Here is a 16,534-nt window from a genome sequence, read left to right as displayed (position 1 = left end):
CCAGTATAAAAGCCCGCAGCCTGCCGGGAGATGATTGGCTGCTGGGGCACAGGGTCCGCCCACGGTTGCTAGGAGCCCGACTACCCGGCCTCTGATTGGCTCCTGCGGGGAACCGAGACTTCATTCATAAGTCAGTGTATTCATGCGGACAAAGGCAAGAAATTCGAGCCCTTGAAAGAGGAAATGCACCAATCACGGAGCGTTTCTGGGGCCGAACTTGAAAAGCAAGTCTCCATATTATCCCCAAATCATGTCTGCTGCAGAAATGACAGCACAGCTGGCGATAAAAAGTCACCACACTCCAGCTTTACACAGATTCAACTCGCTTTAACGGCAATGCAGTATTATTTGGGGGTCGGAGCGGTTTCAGTTGTGCTGCCATGACTCGACAAAACATCTGTTTCCCCGTAAAGAAAGTGGCAGACGTGGCAAAAAAAAGAAGCACCAAGAAAGCTCGGTCCGTGTGCGCTTTTACGCACTTTACGCGCTCCATAAACCGCAGCTTTACACGCGTATATAGCGATAAAAAATTGCAGAAAGTGGTGCAAAAGTCCCTCAAACTTAACCCGACGAGCTGTCTGCCTCTCATACACACAGAGAGAAAAAAATAGGTTTGTAAAGAGGGCCGCAGCCCGCTGGGTAATCACTCGCCATCACTTCCCCTCGGCATTTTTTGTGAATGGAGCTCATTATGCATGCAGCCTCCACGCAGCTCCATTCACAAGCTGCGCTCCCTCCTCTCGCTGCAGGCTGCGTGGATCCCACTCAACTCTGCCTAAATGACCACAAACGGTTAACGGATGGATTATAAGATGGATGGATATTTGGACCAGCAAGTGCCTTACACTTTAGCAAATGTACGTATGGATAAACTCTCTAGCAGTGCGTCTTTTTTTGTTGTTTTTTTCATCCTGATGACTACCGGGCTTTATTTTCTCTCCGCGTCGCTTCTGCACGAGTTTTGGCTGGAAGCAGCTGCTTGTGCGCGATAGGAAAGTGTTCGTGAGCGCCGCGTAAAAGCTCTCCAAAATATATAATCGCCCAAAAAGTAAAAGCATGTTCTGCAATTTTTTTTAGTAGCGGGTTTGCTCTGTGAGATAGGTTGGAGGAGGAACGTGTCAACGCGGTGGCAAATGGTCACTTTGCTCAAACACCGCGTTTGTTTTTCCAAGATTTGCCTCCACAATGTTGTTTTCTGTGGACCCTGACGTTCGCCCGCTGCAGTAGGCTCTCATTTACTACATTATTATCAGCGCTCGTTGCCGTTTTCTGTGTCTGCTGCATCACTTCTTCTTATTTTTCTTGGCACACAGTGAGAAATGCTGTTAACACTTTTTGACCCTGATGTGCTGGAAATGCCCTGCTGGAGTCCGTTTCTCACTTCTGCTCTGCTTTAACATCTATGGGTTTTGCAGAAGTCGCAAGGAAATGGGCCCCTAAATAGACTGTTGATGGCAGCGAAAAGGAAATACATGGACACAGAATTACCCCCTCAGGAATCCGAAGGTAAAGTAGTTTGGAGGCTCGCCGTTTTGGCCTTTACATGTTTACATCACAGTCTGTGAACCTCAGGCCGTGTCAGTAGTCCGTGGCTTTCAATATCATAAGTATCAGTACAAAAAAAGCGGTTTTAACTGGTGGTTTATTGTGCAAACTGTGTGAATAATCACCTTTTTCTTTCTGTGTTTCTGCTCAGACCTCTTCCAGGATTTAAGCCAACTCCAAGAGACATGGCTCACAGAAGGTGAGACGGGCCTGAGGGCTTCTTTACCTCTTCATTTTTGCTTTTCTGTCTTGTCTGCACATATTGGGTGAACAGAAATGCATTTGTGTTGATTTCCATCCTCCATAACCTCCATTGGATCACAGATTCTGCCTCCTGGCTTCGAGGTGTTCTGTCAGTCCTCAAACTCTGTCAAAACTTTTTATTTTAATGCCTCCTGAAGATGTTTAGCTTCCAGACCTGAGCTTTCTGACGCAACGCACATGCCTCATAAAACATACAGCACCCCTGAAAAAAAGTGAACACAGACGGGACATTATTAGCTTTGAGCATAGCCTGTTTTGGCCATGTTGGCATGTAGCGTGCGTGCCAGCCGGCGGCCAATGCAAACAAACAGGCTATTTGGTTTGTGTCACTCAAAGGCGCATAGCGATGAAATGAGGCCCAGTCAGAGGCAATTGTCAGCTACTAGACTTAATAAGCACACTGATGACGTGAGCCCTAATAGAATAATTACACTGTATGTCAAGAGAGGGGGGAAAACAACACAAAGCCTGAGTCATTATGAAGCTTTTGGTCGTAACTTGGAGACCAGTGGAGGCAGGACAGCAGGTCTGGAGATGAGAACTTGCACCACGAGGTGTGACTTTTGTTGCTTTGATGTGCTTTGATGTGGAGCTTTAAAGGCTCATTTATGACATTTATATTCTAACGTGAGCGAAGTCGACCCGATAAATCCCGTCTCTTTGTGTGTTCTGATTTTTACGTGGACGTTTGAGCTTCACCGTGCAGAGTGATGAATGTGTGAAGCTCGGACAAGTTGCGATTACTTTGGAAACCGGAGCTGCATCGATTAATCGATTAGTTGCCAACTGTTCAGCTAATCGATTTGAGTAATTTTGTAAGAAAGATGGTGTAAAATCCCTCTTAAATGTGAACATTTCTTGGGTTTCTTTGCTCCAGTGTGACAGAATTCTGAATATCTTTGGGTTGTGGACAAAACAAGACATCTAAATATGTGGGAAACACAGAGTGAGTGTATTTTCTGACCTTTTATACACCAAACAAGAAGCTGGTTAATCAACCAGAAATGAAAATAATCATTAGTGGCAGCCTTATTGGAAACCAGCAAGAGTGGTGTGAAAAGTTGGACCTTTAAGTGAACTAGGAGACATATTTAGTGCTTTAACTAAACTTCTGAAATGGAAAACATTTGAATATTCATAAAAGAATTAAGTTTTATGAAGGGGCAGGGGGAGTTGATGTTTTTGAGTAGATTTTAATCTGTCATTGAGCATTGAAAACACCATTTAGGACACGATATTATCACTTTAAGCAGAGTACTTTTTATTAGTGTTGCAACTAATGATTATATTCATTGTCAGAATGTTATAAAAGTGTTTAAATATGTTAATCAGTGTTTCTCAAAGCCCAAAATGTCGTCCTCGGATGTCTTACTTGGTCTGCAACTCAATGGCAATTGGTTTTCTGTCATAGAAATGAAATAAAACCAGAAAATATTCACATTTAAAAAGATGGAATTGAAGAATTTACACGTTATTTTTAAAAAAATTACCCAAACCTATTGAATATGATCATAGTTTGGCACAATAGTTGACATCTAATGGATTAATTGTGGCAGGGAATCTGATATTTATGTCAGAAACTCGTGTTTTTTTTGTTAACACTATTGTCTTGAAGCGAGCGTGGATTGAATCAGTGGTGTTGGGCCACAGAGCAAAGCAGAATTCCGTATTTCTACATGTTAGAAAGTGCTTGTTTTGTCCTGAAACGGCGCAATGAAGCCTAATGTTGCCTTTGAGCCATTCGTAGCAGATCTGTGATTTAGGGAAGTGAAGCATTCGCAATCAGTGACTCTGTGGAAATGGTTTTGTCTGCCAGAGGAGCAGACAGACATTCAAATGGAACCCGCTCCCTGGCCAGCTTCTGTTTACGGCAAACAATGGCGTATCCACGTTAGCTTTCACACCTTTTTTTCTCATGCGGCGTCAAACGCCGGCAGGTTCACTTCACACCAGCGTCTCACCGGGACAAAGACAAGAGCAGCAACCAATAAAAAAAGCCCCAACAATGGGTGTCGCTTCAAAGTTGGAGCCTATTTGTATTCACAGATTGAGCTATTAAAGGCCACACTTTAAGGTTGGCTCCAAAATGCACCTTTTCCCCCATTTACCACCAATATGTGTAGTTATTTAAGCAGTGAAAAGTTCTTCTTTGTTAGTCTGTTCTCACCCAGACTGAGATGTCATGCTCCAACCTTGCTTGTTTTGTAAAATGAAAAAAACAATTCATTTTTTTCCAACCTGAAGTATCCACAGAAGTCGATTTTCATTGGAACTGCATTCTACCAAAGAACAGGCACCTTCAAAACTGGTTGTAAAGACTAGAAGTGATGCTGGTTTGGGAAAATATCAATTTTAAAAGATAAATTTGAGTAATTTTAAGCATCACCAGCTACATTCCTCTGTTGTGTCGATGTTAAGGCAAAGATTTCTCTGTCTAAAGCGTCTAGATACCACACTTTAAGGTTAAATCACCCCAAAATGCAGCTTTCCCCCATTTACCACCAATATATGTAGTTATTTAAGCAGTAGAAAAGCAGTGTTTTTTATTGGTTTGTTGTCACCCAGACTGAGATATTATGCTACAACCTTGCTTGAACCAAGGTTATGCTTGTAAAATGGACAAAAAAGGCATTTTTTCCAACCTGAAGTATCCACAGAAGTTGATTTTCATTCTACCAAACCAAAAGCACCTTGAAAACTAGTCGGAAAGACCAGAAATTATGCTGTTTTTGAAAAAATATCAATTTGAAAATGTAAATTTTGTGTAGTTTTAAGCATCACAGCTACCAGCTTGTTTCGGTGTGAAGGCAAAAATTTCTCCGTCTATAGAGACTAGATACTGCGGGAGGTAAATGAACAAGTACTTATTGTCTATAATTAGATAAACCAGCCTTTTTAAAGGAGAAATTATACGATGTCCTGGATTTACAAATTGCGCGGTGGCTTATTGTTGAGTCACAGAGGAAAAAACGGGCAGCAAGGAAAGATGGAAGTGTTATCAAAGTGTTATTTAAGCCTAAGTACTGGCTTGTTTTCAGCTTCCCCAGCTAAGACCTCTCCTTTCCTGTTGCATTAATTAAAGACCTGATCATGACTGATTGCAGTTGTGAGGGATTCACCAAAGTTGTAAAAGCTGCTCTGCTGGAGGGACTTTTTTTTTCCTCCTCCTTCTTTGCGGAAACAGAAAGGGTGAAGCTCTGAATGGCGAGAGTTCAGGAGCTTGTCACATCTTGTCTCATTTTGGCCTTTAGGTTTATATGACTGCGGCTGCTTAGCTCCTCCCAGGATCTCCCACTGGGGGAGGAAAGAAAAAAAAAAGAAGTCATTCAAGGTGCTTGCGAGCATCGAGGGGAGAACATGCACTCGTATAAACACACTTTCCTTCTTGTGCTGACTTGCATCTCAAAGCCCCTGACGAGGTGTTCCTGGAAACAAATCAGATGCACACAGGAAAGTGCGCAGACACAAACACATGCACCGGGGGATAGCGTCTCATCGTTTATGTTCCTTTTTCTCCTGCGTCTTTATGAGGTCCGGCGTGTTCCGTCTCGGACATGTTGAAACTAGTGGAGATGATTGATCGCTGGATCTGCCGGGCTACGCGTCGGCCCCTGCTCTGTCTCATACGGCGGCTTTATTTCTTACCTCCTCCACCCCCCCGAGGGCGAGGAGGCTGAAAAGTTAAAAGGGGTAATATTATTATGGTATAGTAACCACAGGATGCGGCGTTATATAAGAAATCGATGTCATTTATCAGAACATGCTTCCAAAACGGAGTCATCCGGTTTCCTCCGCACAGGAAGGAGGAGTGTGACGACAAGAAAGTGGATTTGAATTTCTTATTTCCTCTTTTTGTCCTCTGCGTCTGCTGCTCAGTTTTGGTATCATTGTCTGGAAATAAAGAGAGAGACAGAGGGGAGAGTCGAGGCCGCTGAGGTTAAACGCCGGGTCAGATTTTGGTTCTGGGGTGAGGTTACATCCAAAGGTCTGGTTGCAGAATCGTGGCGCGTTCTGCAACCGTCTAAATCAGGGATTTTTAGTCCAGGTTCCACATTCAGCTCACTATGATCTCCAGTGGACCAGACCAGTAAAATCACAGCATAATAACTTATAATAAATAACAACTCCTGATGTTTCCTTTGTTTTAGAGCAAAAAAGTACATTCTGAAAATGTTCACATTTAAGGAATTATCTTTTTACAAAACAACCTGAAATTTCTTAAGAAAAGTAAGTTAAATTTCCACAGCATTCAGCCTCAGTTTATCATTTCCTCATTACAACTTCCAGATCAAAGTGTCTGCATAGGAACACAGCATTTAGTCACAGCTATCTGGAACTGAATGATATAGTAGTTTACTTTTTGATCAAAACGACAGAGGTCAGACAAAGAGAGAAAAAAGAAAAAATCAGGCAAAAAGTTAAACAGATGAAAAAATGGACAAACGACAAAAGCAAGACAAAAAATTACACAAATGGCAAGACCAAAAATGACAAAAACGAGAAAAAAAATGACAGAAATGTAGACAGACAACACAAGCAAGACAAAAAACACAAGCAACACACAATACAACAAATAAAGCAAAACACAAAATGACAAAAAATTAGGCAAAAAAACACAAGCGAGACGGAAAGAAAACACAAAATGACAAAAAACAGGAAAAAAACAAAAACATGAGATAAACGACAAAAATCAGACAAAAACAACAAAAACAAGACAAAATATTAGAAAAATGAGACAAATGACATGAAAGAGACAAAAATTTAGAGAAAAAAGTTACAAGGCAACAAAAAATGGACAAACGACAAACACGAGACAAAAATGACAAAAGCAAGAAACAAAATGACAAAAAGTAGACAACACAAGCGAGACAAAAAACACTAAACAATACAACAAGTACAGCAAATACAAAATGACAAATGAGGCAAAAAACACAAGCGAGACAAAAGGAAACACAAAACGTTATAATAAACAAAATGAAAAAAGTCAGACAAAAAAAGACATAAAACAATAAAAAACAGCCAAAATATTACAAAAAGGAGACACAAAATGACAAAAGAACAATCTAGTATTTTAATTTATAATCAAAACAAATGGTCTTGGTCTAAAAATGATTTTAAATTTATAGTCTTGCTATTTTATAAATCTGCAGTTAATGTCTTCTCTGTAATTTTTACACTTTGAGGACCGGATTGGATCCTCTGGAGGACCGGTTTTGGTCCGCGAACCACATGTTGGACAGCCCTGCTCTGAATCTACAAAGAAGGGTTTCTTTGTCTGTTTTTTAACAAGCAAATGGAGCTCGAGTACCTGCAGTGTTTTTGCAGCCCATTACACTCCTGATTGGGTTCATGATATTTAATGATAGCCATCAAATTTTCCTCACCGGTCAGCTCGTACGGTGACGTAAGTGTGAGTCCCGAGCAGTGGAAACTGGCGGAGCTATAGCGGCGCCAGATTTAAAGGTTTTGCTAGCCTCTGACCTCCTGGTAGAAGTTAGCATGTGGATGGTTTTAGGCCAGGGGTGTCAAACTCATCTTAGTTCCACTTTTAGGGCGTTTGATCTCCAGTGATCCGGACCATTAAAATCACAGCATAATAACCTGTAAATAGCCACAACTACAGATGTTTCCTTTGTTTTAGTGCAAAAAAAAGTACATTCTGAAAATGTTCACATTTAAGGAATTATCTTTCTACAAAACAACATGAGCAATCCGAAGTTTCTTAAGAAAAACAAGTTAAATTTCAACAACATTCAGCATCGGTTTATGATTTCCACATTACAACTTCCAGATCACAGAGTGTCCACAAAGACACACAACATTTAGTCACAGCTATCTGGAACTAAACCATATAAAATGACAGAAAAACAACAAAACCAGACAAAATACGACAGAAATGACACACGAACGACAAAGCGAGAAACAAAATGACAAATGACATGAAACAAAACAAAAAGTGACAAAAAGTTAGGCAAGAAAGTGGCAAAGCGACAAAACAATGAAACAAAATGAGACAAATGACATTAAACAAAACAAAAAAGTGACAAAAAGTTAGGCAAGAAAGTGGCAAAGCGACAAAACAATGAAACAAAATGAGACAAATGACATGAAACAAAACAAAAAAGTGACAAAAAGTTAGGCAAGAAAGTGGCAAAGTGACAAAACAATGAAACAAAATGACAAAAAATGAGACAAATGACATGAAACAAAAAAGTGACAACAAGTTAGGCAAGAAAGTGGCAAAGCGACAAAACAATGAAACAAAATGACAAAAAATGAGACAAATGACATGAAGCAAAACAAAAAAGTGACAGTTTGGCAAAAAGTGGCAAAGCGACAAGCAATGAAACAAAATGACAAAGTTAGGCAAGAAAGTGGCAAAGCGACAAAACAATGAAACAAAATGAGACAAATGACATGAAACAAAACAAAAAAGTGACAAAAAGTTAGGCAAAAAAGTGGCAAAGCGACAAAACAATGAAACAAAATGACAAAAAATGAGACAAATGACATGAAACAAAACAAAAAAGTGACAAAGTTTGGCAAAAAAGTGGCAAAGCGACAAGCAATGAAACAAAATGACAAAGTTAGGCAAGAAAGTGGCAAAGCGACAAAACAATGAAACAAAATGAGACAAATGACATGAAACAAAACAAAAAAGTGACAACAAGTTCGGCAAAAAAGTGGCAAAGCGACAAAACAATGAAACAAAATGGGAAAAAAATGAGACAAATGACATGAAACAAAACAAAAAAGTGACAACAAGTTCGGCAAAAAGTGGCAAAACGACAAAACAATGAAACAAAATGACAAAAAATGAGACAAATGACATGAAACAAAACAAAAAAGTGACAAAGTTTGGTAAAAAAGTGGCAAAGCGACAAAACAATGAAACAAAATGACAAAAAATGAGACAAATGACATGAAACAAAACAAAAAAGTGACAACATGTTTGGGGAAAAAAGTGGCAAAGCGACAAGCAATGAAACAAAATGACAAAGTTAGGCAAGAAAGTGGCAAAGCGACAAAACAATGAAACAAAATGACAAAAATGAGACAAATGACATGAAACAAAAAAGTGACAACAAGTTAGGCAAGAAAGTGGCAAAGCGACAAAACAATGAAACAAAATGACAAAAAATGAGACAAATGACATGAAGCAAAACAAAAAAGTGACAGTTTGGCAAAAAAGTGGCAAAGCGACAAGCAATGAAACAAAATGACAAAGTTAGGCAAGAAAGTGGCAAAGCGACAAAACAATGAAACAAAATGAGACAAATGACATGAAACAAAACAAAAAAGTGACAAAAAGTTAGGCAAAAAGTGGCAAAGCGACAAAACAATGAAACAAAATGACAAAAAATGAGACAAATGACATGAAACAAAACAAAAAAGTGACAAAGTTTGGCAAAAAAGTGGCAAAGCGACAAGCAATGAAACAAAATGACAAAGTTAGGCAAGAAAGTGGCAAAGCGACAAAACAATGAAACAAAATGAGACAAATGACATGAAACAAAACAAAAAAGTGACAACAAGTTCGGCAAAAAAGTGGCAAAACGACAAAACAATGAAACAAAATGACAAAAAATGAGACAAATGACATGAAACAAAACAAAAAAGTGACAAAGTTAGGCAAAAAAATGGCAAAGCGACAAAACAATGAAACAAAATGACAAAAGCGATGCACAAAACGGTGAATATAGCAAAACACAAAATGACAAAAAGAGTAAAAAAATACAAGGGAACACAAACAAAACAAAATGACAAAATGTGAGACCAACGATAAAAGTCAGGCAAAAAAACAACAAAAAAGACAAAATATTACAAAACTTAGACATAAAATGACAAAAGAACAATCTAGTATTTTAGTTTATGATCTAAACAACTTGTCATGGTCTAGAAATTATTTTAAATTTATAATTTTACTAATTTACAATCTGAAGCTAATGTCTTCTCTGGAATTCTTACACTTTGAGGGCCGGATTGGACCCTGTGGAGGGCCGGTTTTGGCCCGCAGACCGCATGTTGGACACCCCCGATTTAGGCTTTTCTGGCATCGCAGAAAGTCCAAAAGCTCCAAAAGGGATAATTGTGAATGGGGGTCGGTACAATAGAGCTCTGCTGCACCTGGGCCCGTTGTTCAGTTAGATTCTGGGTGAGTTTTAAAGAAAAGTGAACATAGATGCCACACGTACTACATCGCTGATTTGACTGTGCATCTCTTTTTGACAAATACATCTGCTTTAATTTGTTCTTTCCGTCCGCGTTCAGTTTGACCGTGAGCGCTTCTCCTCGATGAAATCCAGACTTCTTCTTCTCAGATTGTTAGTCTCCACCGCTGTGGGGACAAAGAGGATCCATCTGTCCGGCTTCACACGCCGCCTGACAGATTCCCTCACTTGTTTAGCCAGAACAGCCTGTTTTGTCTGTCTGTTTTTCTGCAGTGGAAATGAGCAGAAACTCGCTTCGGGTCAAACTTGACCGCTCCGAACGCGCAGATGTGCGACCGGTTGGGGCTGACAAGAAAGAAATTGCACGTTTCCGATCGGATGGATTAACGGAAACGGTTTGTTTTGCAACAATCCAAACACATAAGTGGCTCCGGGGCTCCAAACAAGCATTATTTTTCTTCGTTGGTTATTTTCTTGATTAGTTGTTTGTCTATAAAAAGCCAAAAAATGGTGGGAAATGTCAACCAAAGATTCCCGAAGTCCAAAATTACGTCTCTAAATGTCTTGTTTCGTCCAAAGATGTTCATTTTATTGTCATAGAGGAGTAAAGAAAGCAGAGAATATTCACATTTGAGAAGCTGGAATCAAATAAGTTAGACCTTTATTCTTCTTTATGATTGATTAGTGAATACAAGCTGCTGGAAAACCAATGAAAACATTCAGAAAATATAAGATATTGTACAATTTCTCCACATGCTAAGTGTGTTTTTCTGCTTAACACACCTGTTTTTCAAGGCTATGCTTTAGTAAAAGGTCAACGCTGCCCAGAAATGTTAAAAGCTTCATGAAACGGGGCCAGCAGGCGGGTTAGCGTCTCATTCAGGAGCTCCGTGTTCTCGTGAATTGATCTATGGATGAGGAAAAAGTGCTGGCATGCTGCAAAAATCATGACGTGAAGGTCATCCGAACGAAGCCCTGACTCAGATTTCAGGGAAGAGAAAGACATAAGATGGCGAGGGATGGAAAGAAGAGACGATGAAAGGTCAGATTTAGTCCAAAAAGGTTCTAAAATAGTAATAAAATTCTGCTTTTTTTTCTCATTTCAGCTCAAGTTCCTGACAGCGATGAGCAGTTTGTTCCTGATTTCCACTCTGAGAACTGTGAGTACTTTCAGTTTTTCATTCGCGTGCTGTTTATTGCTCAGATCAGATCTTTTTATTGTTTAGTCCAGGGGTGTCCAACATGCGGTCCGCGGGCCAAAACCGGCCCTCCAGAGGGTCCAATCCGGCCCTCAAAGTGTAAAAATTACAGAGAAGACATTAGCTGCAGACTGTAAATTAGTAAAACTCTAAATTTAAAATAATTTCTACACCATGACAAGTTGTTTTGATCATGAAGTAAAATACTAGATTGTTCATTTGTTGCTTTGTGTCTCATTTTTGTCATATTTTTTCTTGTTTTTGGTGTTTTTTGTCTTTCTTTGTCTGACTTTTGTTGTTTTATGTCTCGCTTTTGTATTTTTTTATCTCGTTTGTCCATTTTTTTTGTTGCTTTGAAACTTTTTTGTCCAATTTTTAATTTGTCTCTGTTTTATTTCGTGCCATTTGTCTCATGTTTTTGCCATTTTGTTTCTCACTTTTTGTCATTTTGTGTCTCATTTGTGTAATATTTTGTCTTGTTTTTGTTGTTGCTTTAATCATTTTTTGACTGACTTTTTTGTTTGTGTCATGTTTTTGTCATTTTGTTTCTCATTCTTGTCTTTTTGTCTTGTTTTTGTAATATTTTGGCTTGTTTTTGTTGTTTTTTTGTCTGACTTTAATGGTTTTGTGTTTCCTTTTTGTCTCACTTGAGTTTTTTGTCTTATTTTTGTCTTTTTGTGTTTTGCTTTATTCATTGTTTTGTGTCTCGTTTTGTCATTTTGTGTTTCGTTTTTGTCTTTTTGTGTCGTGCTTTTGCCATTTATGTAATTGTTTGTCCATTTTTTTGTCACTTTAACTTTTTTGTCTAATTTTTTTGTCTCTGTTTTGCTTTGTTTCGCGTTGTTTGTCTCATTTTTTGTCATTTTGTTTCTCGATTTTGTCGTTTTGTGTCTCATTTTTGTAATATTTTGTATGTTTTGGGTTTTTTTTGTCTTTTTTTGTCTCACTTTTGTCGTTTGATCGTAAAGTAAAATCCTTTATGAATGTGGAACCTGGACTTGGATGAGTTTGACACCCCTGGTTTATTCGGTCTAATGTCCGTGGAATCCTCAGAGCCATGCATGGACGACGTCTGCCGTCTTTCAGATGTTCAGGGGCGAAAGCGGCGGTTCAGATTTTGGCTGTGAAGCCGCCGGAGGCTTAGACGGGATACAGTAACTTGCTGATGTTACAGTAATCTGTTTGGCAGGCAAAGCTATGCAGAAACAGGAGACCTAATGACCCGGCCGTCGTGAATTTGGATGCGGGCGTTATGTGCTGCCGTCACCCATTTGCATGCCTTTGAAAAGCCTGAATGGGTACGGCCCAGGAAGCCAGTAAAAAATGATTCAGGGCGCAGGTACAAAGATGCGCCTTTGTATGCGTCGGAAGGTGTAAAATAGAAAAGCAAATTCCTGGGCTGCACAACTGAGCGGCTGTTTGAATGAGTTTCCCTTTTCTTGTCGTAACAATGGCGCTTCAGGATCTGGGTGGGAGTTACGTGTCGCTCTGCAAACAGTTTTTTTTTCTTCTCTGACCACCCATTCAACACATCCCCATCTTTAGCATCGACACTGAAAGCAGCTTGGAGAGAACCTGAGGAGAAAGACCCAAACGAGTTACAAATACTACTACCACTGCTAATAATAATAATATAATAAACCCGTTTGAGGTGGTATGACCCTAAGACAGAACCACGAAAACCACATCGCTGTGCTCCGGGTTTAAAAACATCATCCCAGCTATCTAACCGTTCCATTCACAGCTTTTCCCAGCTTTTTTTTTATTCTGAAGACAGAATAAAAATGTGCTGCATGCTTTTGGATTTACTACGAAGTCCTGGCTCCAACGCACCTGAGGAGGACGAAGACACAAAAATACACTATAAACAACCTCGCACTTTGGAATAACCTTTGAATATAGAACATTAAAAAGACTGTTAGTCCCATGTTATCCTACCTGTAAATTTAAACATCATCCATCTAAAAAATGAAGAAAAAAATATGTCGACTCGTGGGATTTAAAGAGTCTTTCAGGACACCAAAGGCAAAGTCTTCTAATGCTGCCACACTGGATCACGTGTCTTGCTTTTGCAATTAACCCTGTGAGACCCAAATACAGAAGAAAATGAGCAAAAAAACCAAACAAAACCCCAAATATAGAAAAAATGAGCGATAGATAAATATGTAGATAAATACTTATAAACCCATATATAGAAAAAAAATATAGAAACCCAAATGTAGAAAAAACATATAAACGCAAATATAGAAAAAAATAGCAAAAAATGAAGAAATAAAACAAAAAAACTATACATATACTTTTTTAGATTTTGCATTTTTTTTATATATATATACTGTACATAAATTTGTGTGCATCTATTTATCAATCTAAATGCTGTTATGTATATAGATCATTTTTATATATATATATCAAAAAATTAAAAAGTAAAAAAATTATATATTTTTTTATTTATATTTTTGCATTTTTTTAAATCTAGAGAAATGTGTAAATTTTTACTGGGTTAAAATAAGACCCACAGACTATTTTCTAACATCTAACAGACTCTGATGAGAGAACTGTCAGCCTCATCCGGGTGAAACCAAACGTCTTTTGTGCACTTCGGGTTATTCGACCAACAACTGGTCGGACCCCTCGGTGACACTGTCGCTGTGTGTCGGCCAACAATGCTGAGGAGGAAGTGCAGATGAACCCCGGGGCAGCGCAGAGGTCATGTCTGCTTAACCCTGTAACCCCACCAGCCAATCAGCTGTCAGGCCACGCTAACGGTTGACCCGGGTGTGATTTGCAGGGTCACGGGGGGGCTTCGGTTTGACGGGCAGCTCACTTAAACCCAGCAGAGACACTCGGGCGTTGACAGACGGCGTCCCCGCTGATCGACTCAATGGCTGCAGAGCGTCTCTATTAAAGCTCATGGAAAACCCAAGCCGACAGTATCAACACACTTCTGTGTTTGTTCTGTGCGAGCACACAAAAAAAGCCCCGTCTTTTTCCCATAAAGGCAGTACATTTAAAAACAGGTGACTCACCTGGGAAGTTGTGGTTGTAGAATGCCATTACGGCGCTTCTCAGAGGGCAAGTTTAGCAAGAAAAAGAGGCAGAGGCGGCGACACAAGAAGACCAGCAAAAAAAGTATTCAAACATATTTGAAAGTAGCTCAAAATATCACTGAAATCACCATTGTATGCAACATTTGATTCATTTTGGACATGTTTTAAGCCACATTTCAGTCTCTGCACATCAGCTGTATAAAGATGTTTCACCATGCTGAATGTATCTCCCAACAACTATCTCCTCTGTTTACCGTTTTGAGCCATGCTGCAAGTAGGTTTTATTTTGCTCCAGTCTGGTTCCATTTGTGTCTAAACCTTGCTTTGCTTTTGCTGTAGTTCGGTCTTTTTCCCATAAGGGCAGTACATTTAAAAACAGGTGACTCACCTGTTTTGGAAAAAAAAACAAAAAAGGAGAGCACAAAGCGAAGCCCTAATCCCAGGTGACCCGAGTATAATTGAGGCTTGCATTGAAATCGGCGCCAAATTAAACATTGTTGTTTACCGAGTCAAGTTGTTACCTGCATGGGTGTGTCGTTGAGCAGAGAGGAGAGGCAAAAAAAAGGAAACACTGGGACATGTAGGAATGCTAGATTACAGCAGAGGAGGAGGAGGGGGTGGTGGTGGTAAAGCAAAGCAGGGATTGTGCAATACCTGCACATCTGGTAAATCTATCTCATCTAGGCCTTTCTGCTTTTTAGTTGGCGGCTAACAAGCGTGTTCTGTGTGCCGGCCGCAGCCGAGGGAAGGTTATGCAAACATGCAGCTTTTATGTACTCGCTGACCTGCCGGTGGATGTGTGTGTAAAGGTGACCGAGCCACTGGTGATAAAGATTTATTTCCGAGCTGATTAGAGGAAGTTTATCTGAAGTCGTACAAGAAGCTTCACACAAGAAGCTTCACACAAGAAGCTTCCATTTTTAAGCAAGGAGACGACACATTAGGCTGTTTTTCTATCAAGTAGCTCAAAAACTGCAGAAAAATTAAAACATTTTTCAGTTTTTATACTAGATTATGACTAATTGCAAGAAAGAGAGCATGCCTTTCAAATAAGCTGACAAGTTTGAGGATTAAACTAAATCTCATTTATGTATTCTGCTTTTTCGCAACGCTTCAGAGAGTATTGTGCAACTTGCTGCTCTGTTTACAGTTTTTGAGCCATGCTGCGTTTCATTTCTCGACCAATTGTGATGTTTCGGTCTTTTACAGGATCAAGCGTTTGATTTTTGCCAACCTGACATGTAAAATATAGTGATTTTGGTAAATTTTCACAGTTCTTAGCTTAGATTTCCGTGGGTTTTTTTTCACACCAATAGCTCAAAAACACCAGAAAAGATAAAAATTGGACTTATTTTTTAAATTTTTTTTTTTTACAGTTTCTTGGTCTGATAGTTGGTGTAATTCAGCCGGAGTTTTAAAGAAGAGTAATATAAGAATAGAATAAATGGAGATCTTCTTCACTTTTTTCATCGGTCTTTTGTTATTACGTAAGAACACCAAAGCACGGTTTGTAATTGTCTTTATAGCATCCAATAAAAAAGAATTAAAAATTGAAGTAAAATCACACCTTAAGGGTTTTAGATACCCAGTCCAAAACTTGACTTTTTGCTCTTTTTGTTGACCACAAGCAGCAGCTCTTTCAATCAGGAACTTATCAGACTAAAAAACATTCGACGAAAACGCCGTTGCGTAGCTGGAAGAAGGATGAAAGGGGATTAGTTTTCCGTGGTTTTAAGGAGACGGATCTCTTTGTCTGTCGGGGAAGCAGCACATGGAGGTGTCAGTCACATTTATAGAGCGCCTACTTCATTAGAACGATTTTACTTCTTGAGTTTTTGTTTTTTTCCCGTGTCTGAAGGCCGCCGTCGAGGCTCCAGAGCTTGTTCTTCTTTGTCCAAGTATGTTGTTTACACTTGGAGCAGCTCGAGAGATGTGACCCATTCATAAATTTTCTTCCCCGTGTGCGTAAAAGGAAGTGTGCCTCTCCTCCCCCTCTGCCTCTGCTGCCTCTCTCCTTCAGCCTTCATTCATAAAAAAGCCCTACAGTACTACAGATCACCCCCTCCTTTTGCTGCTCTCCAAGTGGATACTCCAAACCCCTCCCTCCCTTCCTGTGTCTGTACAAACCAAGTTAAAAATCTGGACCCCCCGCCCCTCCGTCCGTCCGTCCGTCCGTCCACCGCCGTCCTCCCCTTTCCCTTTTCTCTCTTTTCGCGTTGAGTGTTCCAAGATGTGAACTAATCCAGCGATTTTAGAGCTGTGTGGGACGATTGTTTAGCTTTGTGCCTTGCAGTAATTATATGGGAAG

The 16,534-nt window shown here is 39.6% G+C and overlaps 1 protein-coding gene across 1 annotated transcript in view; it reads left to right on the top strand.

Moving 5' to 3' along the window:
- The first annotated feature begins 681 nt into the window (after positions 1-681).
- etv4 (ETS variant transcription factor 4) overlaps positions 682-16,534 on the top strand; it is a 50,817-nt gene continuing 34,964 nt past the window's right edge. The window contains 4 exon segments of the mRNA XM_022217428.2: positions 682-857; positions 1,416-1,506; positions 1,697-1,744; positions 11,087-11,140. Of these exon segments, the coding sequence (XP_022073120.2) occupies positions 801-857; positions 1,416-1,506; positions 1,697-1,744; positions 11,087-11,140 (250 nt within the window). The 5' untranslated portion in view covers positions 682-800.

Source organism: Acanthochromis polyacanthus, chromosome 19 (genome assembly GCF_021347895.1).
Source record: "Acanthochromis polyacanthus isolate Apoly-LR-REF ecotype Palm Island chromosome 19, KAUST_Apoly_ChrSc, whole genome shotgun sequence".
Lineage (NCBI taxonomy): Eukaryota > Metazoa > Chordata > Actinopteri > Pomacentridae > Acanthochromis > Acanthochromis polyacanthus.
Note: the sequence above shows the minus strand (reverse complement) of the source record. Positions and strands in the feature narration are given on the sequence as shown.